The sequence below is a fragment of the Ostrinia nubilalis genome, chromosome Z, assembly GCF_963855985.1.
Source record: "Ostrinia nubilalis chromosome Z, ilOstNubi1.1, whole genome shotgun sequence".
Classification (NCBI taxonomy): Eukaryota; Metazoa; Arthropoda; class Insecta; order Lepidoptera; family Crambidae; genus Ostrinia; species Ostrinia nubilalis.
This window is the reverse complement of record NC_087119.1, coordinates 15,635,651-15,663,421: the sequence shown is the minus strand read 5'-3', so window position 1 is coordinate 15,663,421 and position 27,771 is coordinate 15,635,651. Positions and strand designations below refer to the sequence as shown.

General features: G+C 35.6%; 1 protein-coding gene across 1 annotated transcript; it reads left to right on the top strand.

The window, feature by feature from the left end:
- Window positions 1-128: 128 nt before the first annotated feature.
- On the top strand, window positions 129-27,771 carry LOC135086507 (putative fatty acyl-CoA reductase CG5065). The gene is made up of 8 exons (XM_063981231.1): window positions 129-236; window positions 19,321-19,520; window positions 22,179-22,487; window positions 22,833-23,028; window positions 23,679-23,877; window positions 24,144-24,383; window positions 24,555-24,812; window positions 25,517-27,771. The coding sequence occupies exons 2-8, from the start codon at window positions 19,323-19,325 to the stop codon at window positions 25,680-25,682; spliced, it is 1,566 nt and encodes a 521-aa protein (XP_063837301.1). The 5' UTR covers window positions 129-236; window positions 19,321-19,322; the 3' UTR covers window positions 25,683-27,771.

Genomic DNA, 27,771 nt, shown 5'->3' with positions numbered 1-27,771 from the left:
TCGCGGCACTGCTGTAAGATCCTGCTGAAAACAACTTTTGCAGGTTCTCACAAAGCCTCGTTTCCGACCGTTCTAAGTGAACGCCTGAAAGTTGAACTTCGAACAGCGTAGCGAACTTTGGCTCAGCTACCGAGATGACATGCCATCCGCGGACCGGCGTAGGCGCAGTCCGCTGCGGAAGACACGCGCGACAGGTCGGTTCTAGTTGGTGCCTCTAACGCTTCTCACTCGTCCAAGTAAGTTCGATTTGCTTTGTTTATTTATTAATTATCTAACTTATAAATATTATCTTTATTACTTAGATCAACGAAATCAATACCTAGGTACTGGTAGTAAAATATTTTAGGAAGATAAAGTTTAAAGATTCTTTATTTATTTTATTAGAAGAAGAAAAATAAACAGTGTGTTATTTACATTTGCGTTCGCATTATATTTTATTTACGTTCGCACCGATGTGCTTTAAAAACGCATCGGTTGTAGTAATTAAGTAGGTACTCGTACTTCTGATTGGCAATAAAAATAGATAATGTAGCTTCAAATAAAGTGAGCCTTACTTTATTAAATTATTTGAATAATACTACAACGTCTTGGAAGTGTAGGGCAAGTTTCACGAAATAAAAGTCTAAGTAGGTACGATGATGAACACCTACATCCTTACCAATAAAAAATATTTACACGCTCGTTGAACAGTGTTCACAATTTCATACCAAACGTCAAATCAAATCATTTATTTACATACAGACACGGTACATTTGATGGTAAAAAATAAAATTAAATAGATCCACGTGTCTCCCCATGGTATGGCATGTAAAATTAATAAGTAGGTAATTATATAATATTATTATAAGATTTATGAAATTAAATAACTCAATTTTATCATAGTCATATTATTATTGTAAAACACTGTTTAACAAGTGTGTAACTTTTTGTTGGTAAGGGTGTAAGAAAATACGTAAAGCAAACAAACACAAATTTTAAAATAATTATTTCTAATCGAAAGTAAATATATATAATATGTGTAGGGTAATTCCAGGATACATGCCCCAGTGGGATAGGTGCCGCGATTTTAAGTACACTATGTTACAAGCAACTTAGCATAAAGTTATAGTATGTATAATAGGAAGGGACCTCCCCGTACCACTTTTCGCCTCGCAAACCATCAAAGAGTGCGTTCGTTTAGCCAGTGAGAGCAAAAATCTTCCGCGGCCAAACCTTAGCGAGCGTCGAAATAAAATTGGTAAGTATCTTTTAATGGATAATTTTTTTGTCAGCTGTAAAATGAAGCAGATTTTTATATAATTTCATAGACTATCTTATAAATTAGACGGGATAGCTATGTTTAATTCGATTTTTAGTGTTATTTTATTTTTTATTAAAAAAGGCACCTATCCTATGCTAAAAGGATAGTTGCCTAATTTTTTTTGGGTATAGATGCCCTTAGGGCCATGTCCCATGCTCCTAGGGGCATCTATCCTAACCTGCTCTTTTTGTCACAAGTAGCAAGTAAGAAGAAAAAAAGAATGTAGTACGGCTAACCTTAGGAAAGTAATAAATAGGGTGCCCTTCTGATCGAATTACCTATTTTCCCGACTTCGGGTGGATGTACTATGTATACTATTTTAATAAAAAATATTAAATTTCATATTTAATTCATTTAATAACAAACAATCTTAAATAATAATACTTGGCTTGTTTGATTTCAAAAAGCATTTGATCCTTAGAATTCAAAAACTGTATTAACGAGTCATCTATCCCTGCATCAGGCATCTATCCTTTGAAGCAATCATACAGTGAGTCTTCTATCCCCCACATTAGGCGTCTATCCCACTTTTTAGAGGTCAATTAAAATGCTATTTACTCAGAATCGGTATAACTTAAATTAAAATAATTATAGTAATATCATAGACGAAAGACCAAAGTTTACAGATACTAAGATCAAATTGTTGATAAAAACTTACTGACTGAGTTACAGAGCTGTTTCAAAAAGTGGGGCATCTATCCTGGACTTACCCTATATAAGTATCAAAAGTTTCAATTTCTACTAAGTTATTTTTACTTACAATAAGTTATTTTTTGGTGAATGATAAGTTTTATCAGTTTTTAACATCACTTATTATATAAGAATAGATGTGTCTCTACTTCTACTTATTGAATTGTTTGTATTTCAGTAATGGTAAGAAGTAGCTAAATGTAAGTTTACCTCAAAATGTTGTAGTTCGCGTATGTTTACCAACACAGATCACCTTATGCAAGTTGCTAAGGAAAATCTATCTTTGTCTCAGGCTGTTATTGTTTTTTGTACCGATTCCTACATTATTGTTGCGACTTACGACAGATTAATTACTTGGTATAATAACAGATTCGTTATTAACAGTAGAATACCCTATTCAATAACTAGAGAATACATAATAGTTAAGAAGTCAAGTGGAATTAAAACTTTTATGGTAAATAATATGTAAATTTATTATCACTTTATTGTCAATAAAGTTTAAAATGTGTCAAAACCAAAACAGAAAACTCAATAACAATAACTTTGTGTTAGGTGTGGTATATGTCATAGTGAACTCTGAATTGTAAAACTTATTAGGAAAATAAATGTAGGTATATAAGTAGGTTCTTATGGTACCTACGACACAAATAGTTTAAACTAACTTTAGAACTTGGACAAAAGTAGGCAAGATTTAAATGCCTTTGGATTCTCAATATGATACTTTTTGCCAAAAGCCAGGAAAAAGGCTTGGTAGCAATAAATAAATTCTAGTATAAACAATGATAAATTCGTTAGATTGAGTTAATTAATTAAATACATTAGAATAGAAAAGGTGAAGGCTTTTACAAGAAGCTTATTGCGTTTAGCTTTCTTAGCTCATTTGATCCTACTAGTATTTACTATATATTTTAAAGTAAACAAGATAGTAGTACCGTAGTAGAACAAGATCAATAGTAGGTAATTAGGTAACTGTAAGTTGATCAATCTTTTTTTACTTCACACGCATTGCGAATTTTTTACTGCCAGCGCGAATTATTTTATTTATGTTTATTTAGACATTTATTTATTAAGCGAACTAATAAGTCATAATATTATGTAGGTAATAATTTATGTATACATCCATATTTGAGTATACGTACGGTTTTTTTTTGCTGAAGTTAATCCTTATATTCCTTGAGGTGGTCTTGCTACTTGCTATTTTTTCTTGAATTCATATTTAAATCTAGATTATTTAAACACAATTTTTAAAAAGAGGATCAATATATTTATTATTATCTAGATATTATCATTTATTTAACAAATCACAATATTGCACGAAAAGGTTTAACGAACACTAAGTAAATAAGACGTAACTTTAAGTGTCTACGAAGGACATGTAGCGTAAACAAACACAATACAGTAATATGATTATTAAACATCTTTACATAATTACCTACCTCATTACAATTTATTCTACAACTAAATTAACGGGGTCAGGTCAAGTATATTTAGAAATGGTAATACATATATTACAATACTAATCTTGGCAGAAATTTTAGTAGCACTATTTACTAATAATATTATTGCAATCAGGATTTCCTCACGTAAGTAATCAGTAACTAATGCAACTTTGCAACTTGATACCAATACTAAAAAACCGACTCCAAAAAAAGTTCACTAAAAGATAGTAAAATATTTTTTTATTACAAATAGGTACCATGATTGATATTTTTCAACCGACTTCAAAAAAGGAGGAGGTTCTCAATTCGACCCGTATGTTTTTTTTTTTTTTCTATGTTTGTTACGCGATAACTCCGCCAATTATGAACCGATTTGAACAAATCTTTTTTCAGCGTATAGGTAATACCTCAAGGGTGGTCCCATTTAAATTTAATAATAAAAAAAACAACCCCCAAGGGTGGAAAATTGGGGATGAACTTTTTTATACGCAATATCTCCGCCGATTATAAACCAATTTGAACGATTATTTTTTTGTTGAATAGGTATTATCAAAAGGGTGGTTTCATGCGAATTTGAAGAAAATATTTCACCCCCAAGGGTGGAAAATTGGGGATGAACTTTTTTATACGCAATACTATCTCCGCCGATTATGAACCAATTTGAACGATTATTTTTTTGTTGAATATGTGGTAACATCAAGGTAACCTTCAGTGGTAACATCAAGGTAATAATTAGTTAACTAAAAAGCAAGAAATAAGTAAAATTTTATAAAAAAAAATAAAACCGACTCCAAAAAATCTAAACTAAAAAGTAGAAAAATAATTACTTATTACCTACTTATTTATTACGACGAATTATTAATATTTATGTAGGTATACCATGATTGATACTTTTGGAGTCGGTGCAGGCAAACTTTACATGTTTCATAATCTTGGCACCGACTCCAGAAGTATCAATGATGGTATACCTACATAAATATTAATAATTCGTCGTAATAAATAAGTAGGTAATAAGTAATTATTTTTCTACTTTTTAGTTTAGGTTTTTTGGAGTCGGTTTTTTTTTTTTTTATAAAATTTTACTTATTTAGCTCCAACTCCTTAGCGTTATGGAGTTCTACTTTCGAGCATCATCTCATCATGCGTTGACGTCTACCTGATGCAAACACATAAATAACTTTAGAAACTATACCAACTATACCTACCTACCTATCATATTTATCAAATAAATTTTCTTCAACTCCTACCTAAGCGTTTAGGATTTATAATACCTTCCGTAATCACCTCATCAATATGAGGTGACAACAAGACAGGTAATACTTGAATAACTTAGAAAAAATATGAAAAACTTAACACGAGCCTATAAATGTTGGAGGGTTTTTCACGATTTCCCTAGGATCCCATCATCAGATCCTGACTTGGGACCACCTCAGAAGTGTATACTATCGAAACAAAAAAAGAATTTTGAAAATCGGTCCACAATTGACGGAGTAATCGGTGAACATACATACAAAAAAATACATACAGTCGAACATAGAACTCCTCCTTTATTTTTGAAGTCGGTTAAAATTCCTGTCTGCAGATTCAAAAAATATTTTGACATCAAGGCCAAAACCTAATATTTTGGATTTCACAACTCTTGATGATCGTTTAAAACGGGGATTCTATTGAGGGTCATTCGATCAATGCTGTATACTCGCATATGTATAAAAACAGAATCATCTTTCTTGTTGTTCTTGTCAATCAAAATGACAAAGACTTGTTTATCTGTACCTAAGATTTACAAGTTTGTGTTTGGGTAGGTAATTTGAGGTTCGATAATCACCAGTTAGCATATAGGTATGCTAACTGGTGATTATCGAACCTCAAATTACTGCTAGATAGGTCTAGCAGTATCTAGATTCTAGACCCACCTCACACCTCTGATTGGCAATAATGTAAACATTAAGTAACTAATTTAGGATGTTTGTGAACTTATCGTTAAATCTATCTCTATAATTTCTCTAATGGGGTTTCATTTGAGATTAGTTTCACCATGTTTATTGTATTCAGAGCGATAAAACTTCCAGAAAGACATATTTTTCTGTATTTTTTTAACGACCGACTGCTTTAGTTCTAAGAACATAATATTACAAACCAGATAGAGAGAACTTAAAATCGCTTTGGGTAGATAGGAGCTATTTTTCATCAAAACACTTTTACCTTTACTCGTAGCGTTATATGAGTTTCCACAACAAGCTCAATTTGGAAAACTTCTGCATATTTGATGCCGTGATTTTGTAATAATAAACTATTAAACTGTACCTCTAGTAGGAAAAACTTTCGAGTTCGTTTCGTTGCGTATTCAAAGTGTCATCGAAAAATTTTGTATGAAAAATTAAACAGCGCCCCCTATATTATAGCCGCCCTAGGGGGCGCTGTTTAATTTTTCATACAAAATTTTTCGATGACACTTTGAATACGCAACGAAACGAACTCGAAAGTTTTTCCTACTAGAGGTACTGAAATAAAAATACTGTCTCTTCAGGGCACATGACTGAAATATCAACTCAAACGAAGAACGTCCAGTTTGATATGCAAGGTTGGCAATAACAAGCGCTCGGTTTTTTCCATAGTGCGGATCAAAAATAATAGACCGGTCAAAGCCCGAAACGAAAGGCTAATAGCTGGTTATGCAACCAGATAAAACGGCAACTTTTCGTCTAGCCCCACAGCACTCGTTCGTTCACCTATTTTTTTTGGGTCCCACGGCGAAATACACCGCACCGTTGCTTCCGATGTGGTGAACGTAAACAACACTTAAATTCTGGCTCCACCGTTGATTTTAAAGTAACTATACGCATCATCTTAATGTGTTTCTAAATTAATTTTTTGGTTTAAATATTACTCAAAACCTTGGGTGGGATATATTCTGGGAAGTTTTCATAAAATTAAACAGTTTTATATGCAGAACATGGTAGGTTGTTTTGCATATGATAAACACCTGATGTAGGTGAGATGCAGTCTAGGATGACACAAATGTCTGCCCTGTAAGTGCCTATTCACTCATATCTTGAAAAGGCCCAGATTAAAGTGTACAGTGAAACTCTATGCCAAAGTAGGTAATATCATTTATTTGCTGTGAATTTCGGGTTAGTAGTAGTTTCGAACGATTTTCCTTCGCACGAATGTGCGAAACGTCCCCTTTCAATAATACTTTTTTTTTAGTAGTAATCGCATACTACTAGTTCAAAAAAGAGTCGATTCGCACGCAATTTTAATACTTTTAATACATCCGGGCGAAACGCCTACTAAAAAAAAATATTATTGAAAGGGGACATTTCGCACATTCGTGCGAAGGAAAATCGTGCGAAACTACTACTAACCCTGAATTTCATGATACGGAACCAGATAACCGATTCACAACTATTCGGGGTTGCCAGATTTGGCAACCATTAATTAGTTATGTCTTGGTTTATTTATATCATGGACAGAAAGTCCATTACATATGCAACTGCTTGTTATTAATAATTCTTAAAATAAAAGTGAATGCTCATAGATTGATCTAAGAACTAAAAACTAAAACTCATGAATAAGTGACAAGTTATTTGTTTTCGGAAGTATTAATAAACTTCGTGTGACCAAACATTCGAAGCTTTCTTTAAAAACTTTAATGTTACTTTTAGCATATTGATGATGATTAGTGATTTTCTTTAATAACGACATAGGAAATCTGTTTTTTCTGCGCTCTAGATATGGCCCTATATCAATACACACAAGCGGTGACACCACGTATTGTCCCGGAGTAAATATTTGATTCGCTCATTTGGCTATTAGTTTCACAAGTACATATGTGCTTTAGAACTATGAATTGAAGACTTAAAGGTGCCTAGGAATTGAGTATGGGTATTAAGAAATGAATCTTAGATAATATAGAGTAATCTCAGGTACCAACTATTAGCGCTAATATGATAATAGCAGCTTCAGTAGGAACTACATAATTGATGCTATTATACTTGACCATCTTTAAACTGTTTGTAAATAGTTACAATAACAGCTGTTAGTTCACCTTGTATAGACACTAAAGAGAAAAATATAAGTCTCTGAAATTATTTATTAAAGGTGACACACCAACCGACCCAAAGCACTGCATAGAAAAGACTTAAACGAGCTAGCGCACAAAAAAAAATTGCTAAAACTCACATAATAATCAAGTAGCTTCTAACTGTTTCTATATATCTAATTATGGACTAAAATTACAATTTGAATTTTGATGTAATAACTAATCATAATAATATATCGTATATTGTCTAGAATTCTAATGTAGAAAAATACATTACCTATTCTGTGCTATAGTGCGTTTCTGTTTGGACTTCAGATACTTACTTCAGAGTGTTCTTTGTTAAATTTCATCGACAAAAAACCATACAAAAAGGGAGCCATTTTCAAATTTTTGTCGTATTTTTTTCGAGCTCATAGGAACTTTAGTTTTATTAGTGACCCTTTTAAAAGTTGATGACATGACTGTGCTAGTGTTTGAAATCAAATTAGTTATGAAGTTACAAAAAATAATATACAAAACGACAAACTAATTATTGTGCTCTATAAAAAATAGTTATTTTTTATCGTCCAATTTTTTTTTCAAAATTATTACCGCTATTCGCGCTTTTTATTTTGTGAGAGGATTATACGCAATAAGAAAGTTCTAGACTTCTCATAAATATTACATGGACTAGGTTGTTATTTGCATATATAATATTTAAATTAAGTTAACATTATCGTTTCGGTTTCGTATTACGAAATTAGTTATTGCAAGCATCCTTGTAAATTGTGAGTTCAATAACATGTTACTTAATTATATGTTTATTAATAAACACATTATTTATCTAGCTGTCAATTCAAAGCTCCAAACTTGGATACATAATTATTATGAAAGACTTATGCTATTTTTATGTGTGAATGTTCTGGTAAAGTCTTCCTGGTACATTCTATATTACCCTACTATGAGATATATCTTTGGACAATTTCAAACAGCGCTATCTATCCCCAAAGTAAGCAATTAATATGCTTGTGTTATGGTTGCTAGCTTAACGGACATACTACATATACAATACTTTTAAATACATACATATTATACATAGTAACAAGAAATTAAAATTCATCATTTCAATATCTGCCCGGCAAAGCCTTGTTCTTATAGGTACTACACTACCTACTTTTTTAGCTTAAGAATTTAGAAAAACTTGTTAAAAAAACTGAAAATAAATCGTGTCATTCGAGTTACAAATAAAGAAATTAATTTGATTTGATTTGATACCTTGTGATAGAGCTTTTAAAAAAGTTCTTATAAGTAGGTATTTTATGTAAAGCAAAATAAATTCATATGATAAGCTCTCCTTATTATAGGCCCTGTTTACAGGAGAATTAAAGTGAAAGTTTCACCAAATAAATATTTGTATTTATTTATCAATATAGTTATCCTACGTAATCTACTATTGCTTTTTTTATTTAATTTGTGTAACTCGCACCAAGGCCAGTTTTTCAATAGGCCTACCTCACTGGGCCTCGTCGATTGATTACACATAGAACTGTCAATGCAAAAATAAAATGTTTTGCAATATTTTGTGAATAAGCTCTAAGCCGCAGAACGCCAATGTATTGTAAAACATTTCATCGCATCAGTATGTTGCTATTTTAATATGTTTCCTAATTGTAATTCGTAAAAAATAATTAAATCTAGTTAATTTTAATAAAACTCTTACAAAACGGTATCTCAGGGTTACTCAAACACACTAAGCAATTTTTATGTTACTTAACGAAATAGTAGAGTGTTCTCGCGGTCGCAATATTAACCTACCTAATGCGTCTACATGTACCGTCACAAGGTCGGCCGACTAGGGACCGGATGTAACATTAATTTTAACAGAATGTCAAATATGTATGTGTATACCAATGCATTTGTTTTTGGATTTTTACAAGGATAGGCGCATCCCGCTCGTAAGCCTTGACAGGGTTATACTGGTTGAGGCAGCCCTTTTGGCAGACTTGGAAACCTGCGGGTAACGAGCCATTGGACGTGGAGAGGGTCATTAATTATACGTATATGTTCTACTTTGCCGAACATTCACACAAGAACGGTTTGTCCAAAACATATGGATTTGGTCTTATTCAATGCAGGATTAAATGCTCTTCTACCGTCATGAAGACCAGTTTCCAATAGGGTAAGTCTTTTACGTGGTATAACCATAAATTGCCATAAAACCGAAAAAACGTCCCTTTCGAGGGCCCCCACAACGCACAACCCCGTCAAAGTCGAAAACCTAGGAGAGTCTTAATGGGCAACCAATGAAGCCATTAAAGCAATAAAATCTTTTTTAGGAATTATTTCCGATTTGATGAATTGTTATGTTTAATTCTACTGGCCTACCAGTTTATTTTGTAACCTATTATTGATACCGTTGCGTTGGATAGAGCTCGTGAAGCACTTTCAGGATCAATAAGTTTTTCGATATCTTGTATGGTTTAGAAATAATCGAGTGAGATCACTTATCGTTTCCACCCTGTACTATAATGCAACATGCTTTGGTAATTTGATTCAAGAATTAAATGAACCCATTAATTAATTTATTCCATCCGGTTTGACCAAAAACACATCTACCGATTGTATTGATTGAAAGTAGGTAAACGAACTAAAAATATTAACATGGGAAAACAAAATTTTTTCAGTCATTTGTTCTTTTTGTCTCATAGTTAGCACTAGAACCACCTTTTTTATTATTTTCTATAATAATATTTTGACGTTCATAAGTGCCACTTGTGGTCTAAACTGAATAAATATTTTTTTGATTTTGATTCTGATTTTTGATTTTTGAGGGGTGGATTTGTAACTGAAAGCACTACACGCCACCATTGTTTAATTTTGAAAGTAAAGCATAATATAATAATTTACATTTCTAATTAGGGTTGCAATTTTTATTTGTGTAACACAGGCGTGGTCATTAACCTACTTAGTAATCCTTCGAACGTTATGATTTATCGCTTAGAATGTAGGAGCTATATTTAGAATGAACTCGATATTAATAGATACATATATGAATATTATTAGTCGGCCGTTTGGTGTACTGGTTCGAAACAGACTATTCCGGAGGTTGCGAGTTCGATTCTCGCACAGTACAAACAATTGTGTGCATGAACATTTGTTTGTATTGGACTGGGTGTTTTATATACAGGGTGTTTCTTGTAAGGTGTCAAGCCGAAGGCAGGTGATAGGTGAGGACTAGACCTATCGATTTCACCCCCATGTATGTTCTACGATTTTTCATAGTTTAGAAGTTATCGTTAATTTTGTGATTTTTTCAAATTGTATGACCCACTAGGCTTTAAATTTTTTTATCTTTTTTTTGGGTCGACTTTTCTCAGATTTCTTTTTTTTTGACAGATTCCCTATTAATTGCAGATTTTTGAAAAAAATAATCAACTTCCTATCTTTGATGCAAGATACAAAATTTTTGCTAGAAACATAAAAAATATGCTATTAGCGGAACATTCTAAAATTTTCAACTTAAAAGTTAAAAAAAAAAAAAAGAAATTCCATAGGTCCAAAATAATTTTAAAAACTGCGCAGTTTTCTGAACTTTCATAATAACACAAAAAAACATGTACTTAATAGGCCATTATTTTCTGTAATCGCTCCACTAAAGTGGTAAGTCGGAGATTCCGTTACATGTTTTTGACTTTCTTAGGACTAACTAATGATTGCAATTCTCTAAGTTTACGTTACGTAGAACACATTTAAAGACAATAACTGAACAGAACATTTTTTTATCCACTACGAGGAATCTCTTGCCCTTCATCTGACCTGATGAAAACTGATGGATGATCAGCGAGCTTCACTCGGAATCCTAATCCACAGAGGAATTGGCTGTCCTAAATAGGTGGCCTTACCACTAGACCACAGTGGTGGTTGTTACTTTACGATTAAATTCGATATACCTACATATTAGAGTGTGAGAGAAAGAGAAAGAGTTTGTGTGTGTGTGTGTGTGTGTGTGTGTGTGTGAGAGAGAGAGAGAGAGAGAAAGAGAGAGAGAGAGAGAAAGAGAGAGAGAGAGAGAGAGCAAAAATGGGTGTAATGATTTAATTTAAAGTAAATGTTCATAATGTCCGCCGTTGACCTGAATGCACATTCGACAACGACGCAAAAAAATTCTTCGTAAAACCTTCTTCATCATTTTAATTTGGTTTTGTGCTTCAGTCAGCTTTGTCCGCAGTTCATCCAGTGCCGTATTATCCATAAGGCACTTTAGGCCAGTGCCTAGGGGCCCACTATGACCAGGGGCCCAGCACTCCCGATTAAAAATTGAAAAAAAAAATGTTACAGATTATTTTTATGCAACAAAACTCAAACCACAACAAAACTGGCTCCTCCGGGGCGTCCTTCTCGCGGGCATGAGTGTCATATGCTATGCGGATGACACTCTGGTCACTGCCCGGGGGAAGACATTTGGGAACACGGCACAGCTGGCGTCGGCGGGCGGCACATTAGTCGGTCGCAGAATACGACGCCTCGGTCAAAAGTCGCGCTGGAGAAGACTGAGGTCCTCTTCTTACCGGGGCCTCGCCAGCGCACCCCTCCCAACGCCCACATTGTGGTTAAGGACGTTAGGATTGAGGCCAGATGAAATATCTGGGCCTCACGCTTGACGGGAGGTAGCATTTTAGCCGACACTTCAACGGGCTAGCGCCACGCCTCCTCAAGGCAGCTGGTGCACTGAGCGGTCTGCACAGGCTGGGAGGAGCAGCGCCGTGTCCTCACTGCGGTCGTGGGCCGGGATCTTTCGCTTCCGAGCCTGGTCAACGCCATACTGGGAAGTGAAGGATGTTGGATGGTGGTCGCCTTCTTTTGCGAAGAGATCATCCTTCAGAAGGAGGCAGCGGAGCGCGAGCGGGAGAATGATCCTCTCGCCTCATCGCTCCGCAGGCGGAGAAGGGGGTGGAGAAGGCGGTTGTACGACCGTTCTACTCAGCCCCCAGTTGGTCACCTCCGTCTGACGGGAACGGCTTGGGGTTTGGGGCCATTCCCGTCGGACCCCCACAAGGGGAGCGTGTAGGGTCCGCCGTGTAGGCGAGATGTCGCCGGTGGTGTCACGGAAGTCTAAGGTTACGACCCGACATTCGCGACACCCCCACTTGGGCGATGACGGAACGCCGCGGAGGTTTTAGTGGGTATACCCCGTCCTTTTCAGGACGGAGCAGTGCCCTTCTCAGGGTGCCCCTGGCAGTAGTCCCCCGGCAGTCTGTCTGCCCTGTCCCCCGGCAGTAGTGACGGTGCGCAAAGCATTTCCTCCGCGACAAAAAAAGGGGGGCCCTAAACGAGCTGTGCCTAGGGGCCCCGAGATGGTTAATCCGGCCCTGAGTTCATCAATATTTTCATATTCCCTATTGTATACCAAATGAAGGGCAAGAGCTTCCTCGTTGTGGATAAAAAAAAATTCTGTTCAGTTATGGTCTCTAAATATGTTCTACATAACGTAAACTTAAGGGATTGCAAACATTACTTAGTCCTAAGAAAGTCAAAAATATGTAACGGAATCTCCGACTTACCACTTTAGTGGAGCGATTACAGAAAATAATGGCCTATTAAGTACATGTTTTTTTGTGTTATTATGAAAGTTCAGAAAACTGCGCAGTTTTTAAAATTATTTTGGACCTATGGAAGTTCTTTTTTTTTTCAAACTTTTAAGTTGAAAATTTTAGAATGTTCCGCTAAAAGCATATTTTTTATGTTTCTAGCAAAAATTTTGTATCTTGCATCAAAAATAGGAAGTTGATTATTTTTTTCAAAAATCTGCAATTAATAGGGAATCTGTCAAAAAAAAGAAATCTGAGAAAAATCGACCCAAAAAGAATTTAAAGCCTACTAGGTCATACAATTTGAAAAAATCACAAAATTAACGATAACTTCTAAACTATGAAAAATCGTAAAACATACATGGGGGTGAAATCGATAGGTCTAGTCCTCACCTATCACCTGCCTTCGGATTGACACCTTACAAGAAACACCCTGTATATAATATGTATTTACAAAAAAAAAGTATTCAAGTATGTTTATATCCGTTGTCTAGTACCCATAGTACAAACATTGCTTAGTTTGGGACTAGAAGCGCAGTGTAAAATGTCCATGGATATTTATTTATTTATTAGCAGTTAGAGGTGATTTGAATGACTTGTAATGGAATAACAGAATTAACATGTTTGTAAATAATGTGTTATACAATGATATTACAGAACTATAGATATGTTACGTTCATAGAAATTACGATTTTAATCCGTGCCGAGCTATTCCAAATTGCACACATTGACAAATGTAACTGATAAGTGAAACAAAAGATACGAAATAGCACGCAAATGAAAGAGATAGCTATAGTTTTAACGATTCTGCACTAACTAATCTATGTCCGCAGCGCACGCATCCTTATCGCTCTAACGTCAAAACAAGATCGCTTTCTCTTTCTTAACTTGAACATGGCGCATGGCGCGATGGGCGTCTTGATTGTTTGCATAAATAATTGAAAATATAAATACTAAATAATTTTGCATAATCACATGTGGTAAGAGATCCCTTGTATTTTGTTTACTTTAGAGTCATAATTGGTACACTTTCGAAACACACACGATGGCATTTTTTATTTATTTTGGTAAGAACACAGGAACTTACGGTGTGGTACGCACGCGATTGCGCACGACGCAGGCCACACGAAGACTAAACACAAGACGTCCCAATTGGGACGTTTTTGAGTATTCACAGCGCGAGCGCTTATAACATATCTGCTTTTGTTTTTATATAATATCATTGGTGTTATACCTACTTATAATGAATTACCTTTATTATTGGAGATATACAGTCAAGTAACATGATACAATAGGTACTTTTAAAGGGACAATTATTACTTAAGTATACATTTCAATATGGGTTTATATTCTCACACTTAAGTAACGTAACAAACCTATGTAGGTATAAACAATTTTATTTTTAAAACGTAAGCACATTTTTTTCCCAAATAAGTCATAGTTGCAAGGTTGAAGACGTTCATTTGCCGGAAGAAAATTATTTATTTTTTACGGATCCGGCGACTGGGACCGCGGTCCCAGTTAATTGCGGTCCCAGTCGCCGGAAGCCTCAAATCCGTAAGTAGGCCTACTTTGTCTAATACGAGTTCTAATTCAAACATGAGCAGCCGTACCATATTTCATCAAAATCGATTATAGTGCCACACATGGAGTGTTATATCTATTTAAATTATTGAAATCAATTTACTGTTCAAACAATAACTTACTCTCGGTTATTACGAGACATACTTGACCTCTGCCTAAATTCGAATGATCATTGGACATTGCTCGCTAGGTCAAGTGATATTTTTGACTATAAAATTCAAAATCTCTAAAAATCTTAAAATGATGGGTCATTTCGGTTAGTTTACTTGGTAAATTTATGTTTTGAAATACACAGACTAGCCCATATTTTTTTCGACAACGGCATTCCCAACTAGTTATTTATAGATTTGCTAACTCAAAAATTGGCATAAATATTCAAAAACAATCATCTTAGGCTTGAATTTGTTTGAATTTATGAATTATGTTTTAACCTAGTCCTAGTTTATTATCACCCACAATTTTCGAAAAGATTACATATTTACCTACGTAGGTATTTATAACTGGATTAGATAATGTATCTACATGCATCTCAATCAGCCAAACAAACATTCGTAATTAGTTAACATGAAAATAACACCTAACTAAGGTAAACGGCTACTAGTTCGTGATAGTACGTAAGTTCGTAAGTTTTTTTTCTAGCTCAAATAATAAGCAAATGGAATATAATTTATAAAAATTCTTCATTACTACAAAAACTCTATTATTTAAGCTATCTAAAAAACCAAGTACCAACATTGTGGCGCCAAAAATGAGAGCAATACGAAGCTTCAAACTCTCAGAGAGCCAAAAACATCTTTGCGGCTTGTAAAGGTTGCTCTCACCGTAAGGTTAGCGCTCCAACTTCTTAAGCTTATAAAAAGGCGAAGGAATGTCCATTTAAATAAAACTTGTAATGGTGGTTTCATGTGTTCCTTGACAATTGATTTGGCTTAGAAAAAAGTTATATGAAAACGTAGAATTCCTTTAAAATTGCGATTAATTGACTCACGAAATAGCGTACATAGTATTTTTCGGGTGTCCCCTATTTCGTGACACTACCGATTTAAGGATATTATGGATAACATTTTGATGCTTGGTTTTTAAATAATTATTTATGATAATTTAAATGTAAGTTATGAAACAAATAATGCATTTATTTAAGTTTCTCATGACCTAAATTCGGTATATGTTTCGTTCACTAGAATTTATATGACACGAGTTTGAAGTTCACATAAATGACCAATTTTAAGATAAATTAGCATAAGTAGTACCAGCATAATTTTGGTTTTATTTCGATTTGTTTTATTTATCTTTCTTTATTTGTATTGTACATGGGATAGATAATAGTTAATTGACACATTTTGACAATAATCCATGAATTTAACTTGGGGAATTTGGAATAATCAGTATCACGAAACAAGGAACCGTATTATTGTTACTTTTTTCCAAGTTCGTGATAATAAATGTATGGTGTTAGGTACTTTTATGACACATACCATCAAAGAAATCGACGTGTTTTTTAGTTTTTAATACTTACCTAAATTAATTAATTACTTACTTTTTATTATGAGTCATTGGCGTATCTGGGGTTATTTTCAGTGGGAGGGGGCTACCCTCACTTGAAACAGCTCCAGGGGTGGGATTATAAGGAGAAGGGGGGGGGGGTGTTAATGGTGACATGTAAGCGACCGTAACTTTACATATGACATTCTATTACAAAAGGATCTCAATGTCAGCTGTTGCAAACTACAAGGCTGGAAGTCGCTAACTGCCATACCACGGCCGTTTAGTGGGTCACCTAGGCTAGGGTTGTCATCTCCAGATTTTGAAATCAAGGATTTTAAACTATTTAATAGTTCCTTCCTACCAATCAATGTCCTGAAACAGATAGTTAAATTTAAGTCAAGCGTTCACAATCGCTATAGTTCGTTCGCGTTAAGAATGCATTTAATCATCAGTGCAACTGCAGGTTAAAGGTGTATTCACAGATGTGTTGTCTAATGAGTCCCGGGAAAGGATATATTTTTTTTGTTCCGCTTCATGAAACAGGGACGCCGTATAAAGTTTTTCTGTGACAGACAACACGCGGGCTAAGTCGCGGGCTAAAGCGAGTTTACTAATAAAAATACAATAGCACCGAAGAAGAAAGTCCTTAAACAAAATTAAATGAAAAGTTTTGCCTTTAAGTAATAAGCAACTTGAGGCAAAATTGCTTTGCACTAATTAAAATGACGGTCAAAATAACCCGAAAATGCCTAAATGTTGTCCCAAACATCTTGTTCATATCCTGGGAAAACAGAACAGTGGGGTACCCTTCCACAGACTCATACAGTCGAGCCCCTCCAGCGAAGCTCCGAAGCACGTGGCCCTCCATGCGTATGCTAGATCCTCCTCTACTAGACCACAGCACCTACGGCCGGCCAAAAAGCGAAAGTCACAACTGCCCAACCAATTTTATTCTCATTTTACGTTACCAAACCGATGATATAACGGTTGTTGGGAAACCTTCACATCACTCACTTTGGCGAAACTGTACCATCGAAGTAGTCGATATTTGATGTTATAGAAAGAAAAAAACTTTTCGGCCTCAAAGTGCAATTGTTTTTTTTTAAGTTGCTTAATAATGTTTTTAATGATTGAAGTTGCTCTCTTGTATAGAGCTGCTGTGCTGCATCTTGCATATCCATGAATTAATATATTTTTCTAATGCGCACGGAAGTCTATTTCCGTATAACTTGCCATTCACATAGCTTATTGCCAATTTAGTAACATAAGAATGTTCACATAACTGTGTTAACGATACCTGTTTAAGTTGAACGATTTTCCATGCTTTGTGGTTGTCGTGGAAGACACAACAATTATAAAACCATTACCTACAAGGCTCATAGTTTGAGGTCATCTGCGGTGTCAAAATACTTAGGTCTTCTAAGATATAAACATATTAGTTAGGAACTAGAACTAACTAAATAATAAACATGTTTACATTATTATGGTACGTAGGTACATCCTTAGTCCTTACATTTTGGTAGAGTCACTAATTCATTTGAAAGTTTTTCTTCTTTTATTGTTTAATAAAAAGATCTATTAGTTATCAAAAGATCTAAGTTAGGTAGGTTACAGGACGTCTACAAAGAAAAGTTGAAGATACATTGTTACATTTTCATGGCTTTGGGCCTTACTGTTATTTCGAGTTAGACAAAAAGTTTAACAAACTAAAAAAGGTGCAAATCATTGATTTTCGTCAATATATTGCCTTTTTTACCTCACGGCCCCGTTACTCGCAGCATAATCTTATTACAAATTCCATAGAATTCATTTCCAAATATCTTTTATAAAAACTAGATAAATCTCCATGAATGTTTGTGTGTGTAAACATACGTGACATGATACGACATCGTGAATTTGGCAACATATTTTACGAAGTTCTAAGGACAAACCAGTCATTGTTCTCTTAGAACAAGCGTCAAATCAGAACAAGTGCTACCAGTTTTACTTGCCATGTTCTTTGTAAAATGTTGCAAGTTCTAGTATTTGTGTAAGACAAACAATGCTAATTAATACATAACTTGCTCTCAAATGCTCTTTTTACATCTAACTCATGTAAGAGATGTTGAAGAATACAGCTAGCCTACACTAGATTAACAGACACCAAAAATTTATGTAGATATCGTATAACAACAAAGTTTCTAGATGGCTCTACAAAATTATTTGAGTTATGAGCGTTGCATGTTATTATATGCTATAAAAATCAAAGTCATGTCTTTAAACATTAAAATTCAAGGTTACGCCACTGTTGAGCAACAGCAATGACCGAGCTGGTACCATACTACGACTACGAGGCTGCCTCAGCTTCGAGATAACGGTCCGCTTTGGCCACTTCATTCAAGAGCTTTAGGCTAACCGCGTACCCAGACACGTAATTCGATGCGGCACTTCAAACTAAATTATAGGTACATCTACTGTTGGTAAAACTGTGGTAAAACTTTGAGGAGGCTAGAAAAGAGCTAAGGATCTCCGTAATCAAATTATTAGGAGAAAATCTTGATTTACTAAGGGTTCAACGGCACTACCTTTTCCCCGGCACTTATTTAGCATTCACTGCTTTGGTGCTATTGGCGGTCCAAAGCTGTTCTCACTACCGAAACTGATCTGTAATAACATTTAGATGAAAGAAAATTAAAAAAGTTAAAAGTGCTATAAAGTATGTACTATACAAAACACGTTGAGATATTGACTGCATTATGAAGAAAAAGAAGTGGTCAGCGTCACGCCGCGGCGCCTGCATTGTAGTTTGTGGTCAGCCTTTCTATCGTGTAGACCGTGTAGTATTATACATAATAGTCAAGTGTGTCAGGGGTCCACGACATTGGTTATACTATAAAGATGCCGCGTTAGCGAATATACGTTACCTACTAGGTAACGTGGCAAAAAACTTAAATACTGACACGTCGTGCTCAATTATTGAAGCCATCCCTGATAAAAAGACTACATAATTTTCAAAATACAACACTGAAACTCAGTTATAACAGTGATCACAGCTATCCTTAGTTCAGGAAATCAAGAACTATAAAGTTACATCTAAACGACTCTATGTGTTTACAACACACTGTTTCTGCAAAACATACCTTGTTGGTCTTAGTGATTTAAGTGGGCATTCTCTCAATTAATACCTTACTGCGACATGCCTACTACGTGTAATGTTTGCTCTCTCGTTTGCAGTTATGGCGTCCTCAGCGTCAATTCGCGACTTCTACAAGGGAAGGAGTGTTCTGGTGACTGGAGGCACAGGATTTATGGGGAAAGTCCTTGTGGAAAAGCTTCTCTACTCCGTTCCTGATATTGGCAACATCTACGTCGTCATGAGGCCGAAGCGGGGGAAATCTGTGCCTCAACGCATCGAGACTATGCTACGTTTGCCTGTAAGTTTCTTAACTTTGATTTGAAAAAATATTTTTGGGTTTGATAGCCCATTTATCGAGGAAGGCTTTAGGCTAATTCCATAACCCTACACGCCCTACAGTCAATAGGGGCGGAGCAGTAAAGAAAAATGTTACAAAAATGGGAAATATCTATTATAATTCAAACCATTTCCACTTAGATGAAGTAGCGGGCACAGCTAGCTATAGGTAATAAGGCTACTAACCTTGATAAAAACGTAACGAAATTGATTTGAAGTAAATTTCACTGATTCCTCTGACTTTACAAGTTAATTTAAGTACTACTAAATCAGTACCCTGAGCACTAACCCTAGTAATCATGAAACGATCTTTAGTGCTCAGAGCTCAGTTGTATGGTTACATTCAGGCGAACGTTAGCAATGTAACTAAGGTAAACGGCTACTAGTTCGTGATAGTACGTAAGTTCGTAAGTTTTTTTTCTAGCTCAAATAATAAGCAAATGGAATATTATTTATAAAAATTCTTCATTACTACAAAAACTCTATTATTTAAGCTATCTAAAAAACCAAGTACCAACATTGTGGCGCCAAAAATGAGAGCAATACGAAGCTTCAAACTCTCAGAGAGCCAAAAACAGCCGTGCGGCGTGCAAAGGTTGCTCTCACCGTAAGGTTAGCGCTCCGACTTCTTAAGCTTATAAAAAGGCGAAGGAACGTCCATTTAAACAAAACTTGTAATAGTGGTTTCATGTGTTCCTTGACAATTGATTTGGCTTAGAAAAAAGTAATATGACAACGTAGAATTCCTTTAAAATTGCGATTAATTGACTCACGAAATAGCGTACATATTATTTTTCGGGTGTCCCCTATTTCGTGACACTACCGATTCAAGGATATTATGGATAACATTTTGATGCTTGGTTTTTAAATAATTATTTATGATAATTTAAATGTAAGTTATGAAACAAATAATGCATTTATTTAAGTTTCTCATGACCTAAATTCGGTATATGTTTCGTTCACTAGAATTTATATGACACAAGTTTGAAGTTCACATATATGACCAATTTTAAGATAAATTAGCATAAGTAGTACCAGCACAATTTTGGTTTTATTTCGATTTGTTTTATATATCTTTGTTTATTTGTATTGTATATGGGATAGATAATAGTTAATTGACACATTTTGACAATAATCCATGAATTTTACTTGGGGAATTTGGAATAATCAGTATCACGAAACAAGGAACCGTATTATTGTTACTTTTTTCCAAGTTCGTGATATATAAATGTATGGTGTTAGGTACTTTTATGACACATACCATCAAAGAAATCGACATATTTTTTAGTTTTTAATACTTACCTACCTAAGAAATTAATTAATTACTTACTTTTTATTATGAGTCATCGGCGTATCTGTGGTTATTTTCAGGGGGGGGGGGGGGGCTACCCTCACTTCAAACAGCTCCAGGGGTGGGATTATGGGGAGAAGGGGGGGTTACAAATCAAAATTTTATGGGTACGAATGGGGGGGGGGGGGTAAGTCCCCCCCACATTTCTAATGGTTATACAAATATTTTCACATATCGCTAGAAATAACAAATCAAAATTATATGGGTACGAAGACTTATGGGACTTAAACCCCCCCCCCCCCCCCCCTACATTTCTAATGGTTATATAAATATTTTCACATATTGTTAGAAATAACAAATCAAAATATTATACTAGACTCACATTATTTCTTATGAATATTTCAGGTAAGTAATATGGTCAATTTCACATAATTATTTTATTCTAAATTTTAATTATCGTTTTTAAATTTATTAAACCCTTAATCATTATTAAAATATCCTAACTGGATGCATAAAACCTTATCCCGAAATAGGGGACATGAGTTCACGAACTTAGAAACAGAGCAAAATTTTGTCACGAAACAGGATCCAAACAAGAGGTCCGCAGAACAATTAATATAAAAAAAAGTTCAAACTATATAACTATAAATTATGTATTAACTTACTGTCAAAAGACCAAAGTTTAGCATAAAAAAGCTTTCATACTGATATCATGCTTGGTTATTTTTAAATAAAATGTTAAAGTCGTAAGAGCCTTAATATACCGAAGTAGGGGGCACTTACCTTACATATTATTCAATGTTCAAGAGTCATTATCTATAAATATGTTACAAAACATGTTAACTAGTAAAGAACAGGCTAAGGTCGAAGAACGTTCATAACTTCATTGTGACAATTAACTATACTATTACTAGTTTAGTGTCGTTACGTAGAAGTAATGTCATAATTATTACAGATAAGATTAATTATAACAACCTTCAAGAAAAGTGGACTAGACTCGTAACTCTATTGTCTGGTCCTGTTAGGTATCCTATCAAATTGCTCTGTCATTTTTCTATATCTTACGAGTACCTACCTACTTAGTAGAATCTAAGTGATCTAAGTGAATGATACTGGTAACTTTTGTTTCAAAGAAACTAAGTAAAAGAAAGTGGCGTAGGGCATGAACGTTTTTATACGAACGAATTACTTAGTTTTATATTTTTTTATGCATAACAATCGCACTTGGTGTTGAGTGGGGTGCATAATGATAAATAAATAAATATACCATTCCTTACGATATGTTTTAATAAGCCAAGATTAATAAAAATGTATTGTTTTTTATTACAGCTATTCGATCGTCTTAGAACTGAACGCCCAAACGCTTTGAAGAAACTGAAGGGTCTACAGGGAGATGTCTTATTCGACGATTTAGGACTATCTTCGCATGATATCGAAATCTTATCTGAAGAGGTATCCGTCGTATTCCACTTCGCGGCGACACTCAGGCTGGAGGCGCCGCTCAGGGATAATGTGAACATGAACACCTCGGGCACGCTGCGAGCTTTGAGCGTGGCCAGAAGGTTGAAGAATCTGGTCATCTTCGTTCATCTGTCAACGGCTTTCTGCTACCCCGATTATGAGCTTTTGAATGAAAAGGTATGCTTTTCATACTCATGTTGAATACCTACTTGATTATTATTTAATTAACTGCTTGATGTCAGTAGAGTCCAAAGTTAGTAAAAACTAAACATTAATATAGAAGGGACAATCGCACAAAATAGTATTGGTCATACACGTGGCATTGATATCAGAGCCGAAGGTGTGACCGTGCGAATGGCGTAATGGAGCCAAGAGTTTGAAACCATCCATAGAGTTTCATACGAAGATTATACGGAATCCGTAAATTCGTTAACATAAATTGATTCGTACGTAACACAAAAAAACTTCTCGTTCCTTACTGCCCAGATTATTTTGTAAAGAGAGACCTACACTCCATTTCAGACGCACGCGCCCCCCGCGAAACCTGAAGATGTGATTAGACTGACAGAATGGCTCGATGACAAGCAACTGGCTCTCCTGACGCCTTCACTCTTGGGGCCTCATCCTAACTGCTACACCTTCTCTAAGCGGCTAGCGGAGAACGTCGTTGAAAGGGCCTATCCCGAACTGCCGGTCGTGATTGCTCGGCCTAGCATTGGTAAGATTTAGCAATCTAGTATTGTAACCTTGTGATAAAAATCTACTATAATAGAGAAAGAACTGATGTTCCACGTTACCTACTTCACTTTGCAAGAATTATTGTGATCATAATTCAGTGTTCGTTTTGTGCTCATTTTGAAAGCTAAATCTTGTCAAGCAGAGAATGTTGAATGCGTGACATTTTTAGGAATTAGGGGGGTGTCCCAAAAAGTAGTGTCAAGCCGAAGCCCAGAGGTAGAGCATAATTAGGGCTACCCGAATCACCGCGACTTATGATAGTTTTCGAGTTATGTTTTTTTTACAAAATTCAGAATTTTTGTTTACATTCGTGTTATGGATGTAAATACTTCTGAATCTGCTGGGCCTAGTATTGATCTAATAATAATAAAAATACAGGCATATGACTTGACTATTCGCGTCACAGTGACCAAAAAAGTGTGTAAGCACAGAAAACAATCATAACTCGAAAACTATAAAATCTCGGAACATACATGAGGGTGATTTGGATAGCCCTACCTCTGGGCTTCGGCAAGACACTACTTTTTGGGACACCCTGTAGATCAATTTTATCACGCAAGTTTTGTGTGTTTTCATCAGAAAAACTTTAATCATTATAACACTGTTTATGACGGTCAACTCTGCTTTCAGTGTGTCCAACATATAGGGAGCCAGTGGCAGGGTGGGTAGACAACCTAAACGGCCCCGTTGGTCTCATGCTGGGCGCAGGGAAGGGCGTCATCCGGACCATGCTCTGCGACGGCTCCCTCAACGCCGAAGTCATACCTGTAGATGTTGCCATCAACGCCATCATCGCAATAGGCATGATCGAGGGAACAAGACAGGAGAAGTGAGTCTCAGACTTATTCATTTAAAATCTCTGAATTGAACATGAGCCGGAAGACGTAGTGTGGGTAGGCCTCCCGCTGGGTGGACCTACGATCTAGTGAAGGAAGTACCTACATGGATGCGGCCAGCGCAGGACCGGTCGTTGTAGAAATCCTTGGGGGAGGCCAAATTCAGCAGTAGACGACATTTGGCTGAAACGAACGGACTCTGAATTTTTTAAATACCTACTAAGGTAACTGACTAAACACGTTGTTTTTCTGATTACAGGCCTGAATTGATTCCCGTATACAACGTCAACATCGGACACCAAAAGCCCACATCATGGGGCGAAGTGCTGCTAGTGGCAAAGGATTACGGACGTAAATATCCGCTGGAGTGGCCCCTCTGGTATCCAAATGGCGACATCACCACCAACAAAACCTTGCACGAAATACGCCGTATATTATTCCATCTACTGCCAGCTTACTTCATTGACTTTTTACTGTTAATTTGTGGGCAAAAACGAATGTAAGTTTAGATTTCATTTTTAGAGTGAGTGTGCCTGAATTAATTAAGGCAGAATTTCTGCTAAACTTACCTACTTGTCGTGACGATAGTGTAGCGGAATTTACTAATATTATCAACGTATTTTTTTAAATTGCGAACTTAAAGCTTTAGTAATGTTTCAATTTATTACAGAATGATTCGAATCCAGGAAAGGATTAGTCAAGGACTAGAAGTCCTTCAATACTTCACCATGAGACCATGGAAGTTTGCTTGTGATAACTACGACAGTATATGTAAAATATTGAATGAAGAAGAAAGAGAAATGTTCATCACAGACATCACTACCGCAGATCGTAATGAATACATGGCAAAATGTATAAACGGCGGTCGCATGTACTGCTTGAAAGAGGATCCGGGAAAACTTAAGCGCAACAGAGCTTATCATAACTTGTAAGTACCTACTTATTTACTTACTACAATATATTTATCAAAGACAAACATATTAGTTACTATTATGTTCACACGAAATCATGGGACTATGATTAAGTAGTTGCATGTCTTGTTTTTAGACCAATAGGTAATTAAGCCTTGATAATGTTCTCGAATTTTATTTTTAATCAGTGAATTTGAGTATCATTTCATAAAGCCTTGATCATTCCTCTGTAGGTAACCTACATAATATCATAAGGTCCGGTTTCCACCAAAGCGGAGAAGAGATGTGTTTGAATAACAATCAGATTTCCAAACTGATGCTGAGCGGAGAAGTCGTGGAAATAACAAAATCTGACTGGTTTTGATCACATAAATTTAAACATCTCTCTTCCTCTCCACTTTAGTGGAAATCGGGCCTAATTGTGGTTATTGTGGGTGGACCCACACAAACTATAACCACGCGGCCATGGCTAGGATGCCCGTCGTGACAAAATTTCATTTTTATCGATGATTTTAGACAAATGTATGGAATTGGTCGCGTCAAATCGATAAAATACTTAGCGCGATAAAAGCTTAACGCTAGCACTGTGCAAGGCTGCTAGATTTTTTCTAGTAGCCTTGCATGTGGTTGAGCTCAGCAGTTTAACCGAGCTGTGTGGTTCCACCTTGAAACTTATGAAGGCTAGTTTGATAGTGAAACTAATGTATTATTTTTGTTTCAGCCTGTTCGTTTTGGACTGGATTGTAACGATTTTCTTCTGGCTGCTGGTTATTTCGTTCTTGGCGTCTTGGTTCGCGCCGGTGAAGGCCGTGCTCTCACTTGGTGGGCCGCTGGTGAAGGCATTGCCTTTCGTCGGTTCCGCGGTTTTTGATGGAACAAACGAATAAGGCTCTCAATCTATTATCAAATAACTTACTTTTTGGCACCTAAGTACCTAATACGTTTGTTTAAAATATTTTACCAGCCGAGTAACAACCGCGCTACTGTACGATTCTGTAGGTATTCCATTTATTGTTACTTACGTGGTTTAAAAAATAATAAGAATGAAAAAATAGATATGAGCATCTTTCTTGTGACAATTATAGTAGTTTAGAGAATATATTAATAGTACGGTGAAGAGTAAATAAGAAACCTCAATAGCGCCAAATGATTTTTTCCGTTTTTTATACGAATTCATACAAAACGCCGCTTGTGTTTAAGGGGCATGTAAGTACAATTTATTATTTTAAAACGGGTAAAGTTGAGTATACGTCCAGCGTAGTTCAGGGTATGGGCAGAAAGAGTAGTCGATTTTGAAGAATATAAGAAGATACTGTTGTTATTTAGAAAAGTAACACTAGACATTGTTAAAGAACAGCGTTGATACTAGTCAATAACATTGTAACTACTACCTCTGTTATGCATGTACGACATAAATGCAGTTACCGTTAACCGTTTTTTTTTTATAAATAAAACTTAAATAGTTAATACCTCAAGTAGTTTTATGTAGTTGCTTGCAATCTACGAAATGAAGCGCTCACCAGTGGGCGCTACTGTCGACTAAGGTCCTATAGGCAGGCAGGTTCTACAACCCGGTCAACTGTGCACAAGTTAACTGCGCACCTGGCTGCCATAACGTCACATCGATGCTCTAGTATGGACGGAGCGAGCGCGGGGAAGTGTGCGGGTGAGTGCGAGGGAGTCACATTCCAGCAAAGTGCGCAGTTTACTCGATCGGGTTGAACCAGCAACAGAACCTTACACCGCCAGTGGTGCACTAGGGAAACCTTCATTTGATCAAGTCGATTTGGGGGGTAACGTGAAATACCTATACAATAATGTATAGGGCAAGTGACCCGGTTGTGGCCACCGACCCCTTTGTGGCCATTTAGAACTTTAAATCGTTATAACTAAGGCAAAGACTAATATATTACTCTATGGTTTACGGGAATAAAAATATCTAATATTAGCAACACTGATAGCGTGGGAATTTCGGGAATTCCTTGTAACTAAGCTTTAAGTTTACTAAGGTACCTACATACCAAATTTCAAGCGTCTAACTTAAGCAGTTTAGATTTTTCATACAAAAGGATTTTCCCGCGAATTCCCGTTCCCGTGAATTCCTTGTTGTAACTAAGCTTTAAGTTTACTAAGGTACCTACATACCAAATTTGAAGCGTCTAGCTTAAGCAGTTTAGATTTTTCATACAAAAGGATTTTCCCGCTAATTCCCGTTCCCGAGGGAATTCCTAAGTATACTATAACCTGCCCAGGAGTATGAAAAATAATTGTACCAAGTTTCGTTAAAATCTGTCGGGTAGGTTTGTTTTTTTTTGATGAATTTTGATGGCCAGAACTGGCACATGACTGTGGCCAGAAATGGGGTAAAGCTGGCCAAAAATGGCACAAATTCCCATTTCTTTTTCTTTTCTACAGGATTATTTTTCCATAGAATCATTATGAAAAAAAAATGTATCCTTAGGCTAGATCTAAATATATTTAATCACTTTTTACAAGAAATAACTCCGTGATAACAAAAACTGTAAAATGATATAGCCTCAAAGTCTAAAAAATTCTTAAAATGGCCAAAACCGGGTCACCTGCCCTACTGGGTGTAATTTTTATACTTGATCAAATAAAAATATTTTAACGGGATCAAATTCTAAAAAACAATGATCCCCATACTAAATAACTGATTGCTGGTGACAATTTGTGTGGATTTGAACTTGGGTCAAAAGCAATCCTTTTAGTTTGATCAATTGCAAAAATTACACCACCCTGTATATTGTTTATCTACCCATATGTTCCGCATCGTTTTCGTAAAGTAAAGACCTTATACAAAAAATACTTAAGCCTTAATCTTACACGCCAAGGGTGATTGGTTTTTACTTTGCTTAGGTCTTATCTGTAATTTTTATTATTAAATTTTTTATACGTTGTTTTATTAGTTATAAATATTACCTTTTTGTATCGAGGGATTATATTTTTTTAATATAA

What these genes read in the sequence shown, in the direction of transcription:
- LOC135086507 (XM_063981231.1), top strand. Translation starts at nt 19,323, where the DNA reads ATGGCGTCCTCAGCGTCAATTCGCGACTTCTACAAGGGAAGGAGTGTT. An exon ending in ATGAGCTTTTGAATGAAAAG is followed by an intron (nt 22,488 to 22,832) that starts GTATGCTTTTCA and finishes ACTCCATTTCAG; the next exon opens with ACGCACGCGCCCCCCGCGAA. An exon ending in ATTTGTGGGCAAAAACGAAT is followed by an intron (nt 24,384 to 24,554) that starts GTAAGTTTAGAT and finishes AATTTATTACAG; the next exon opens with AATGATTCGAATCCAGGAAA.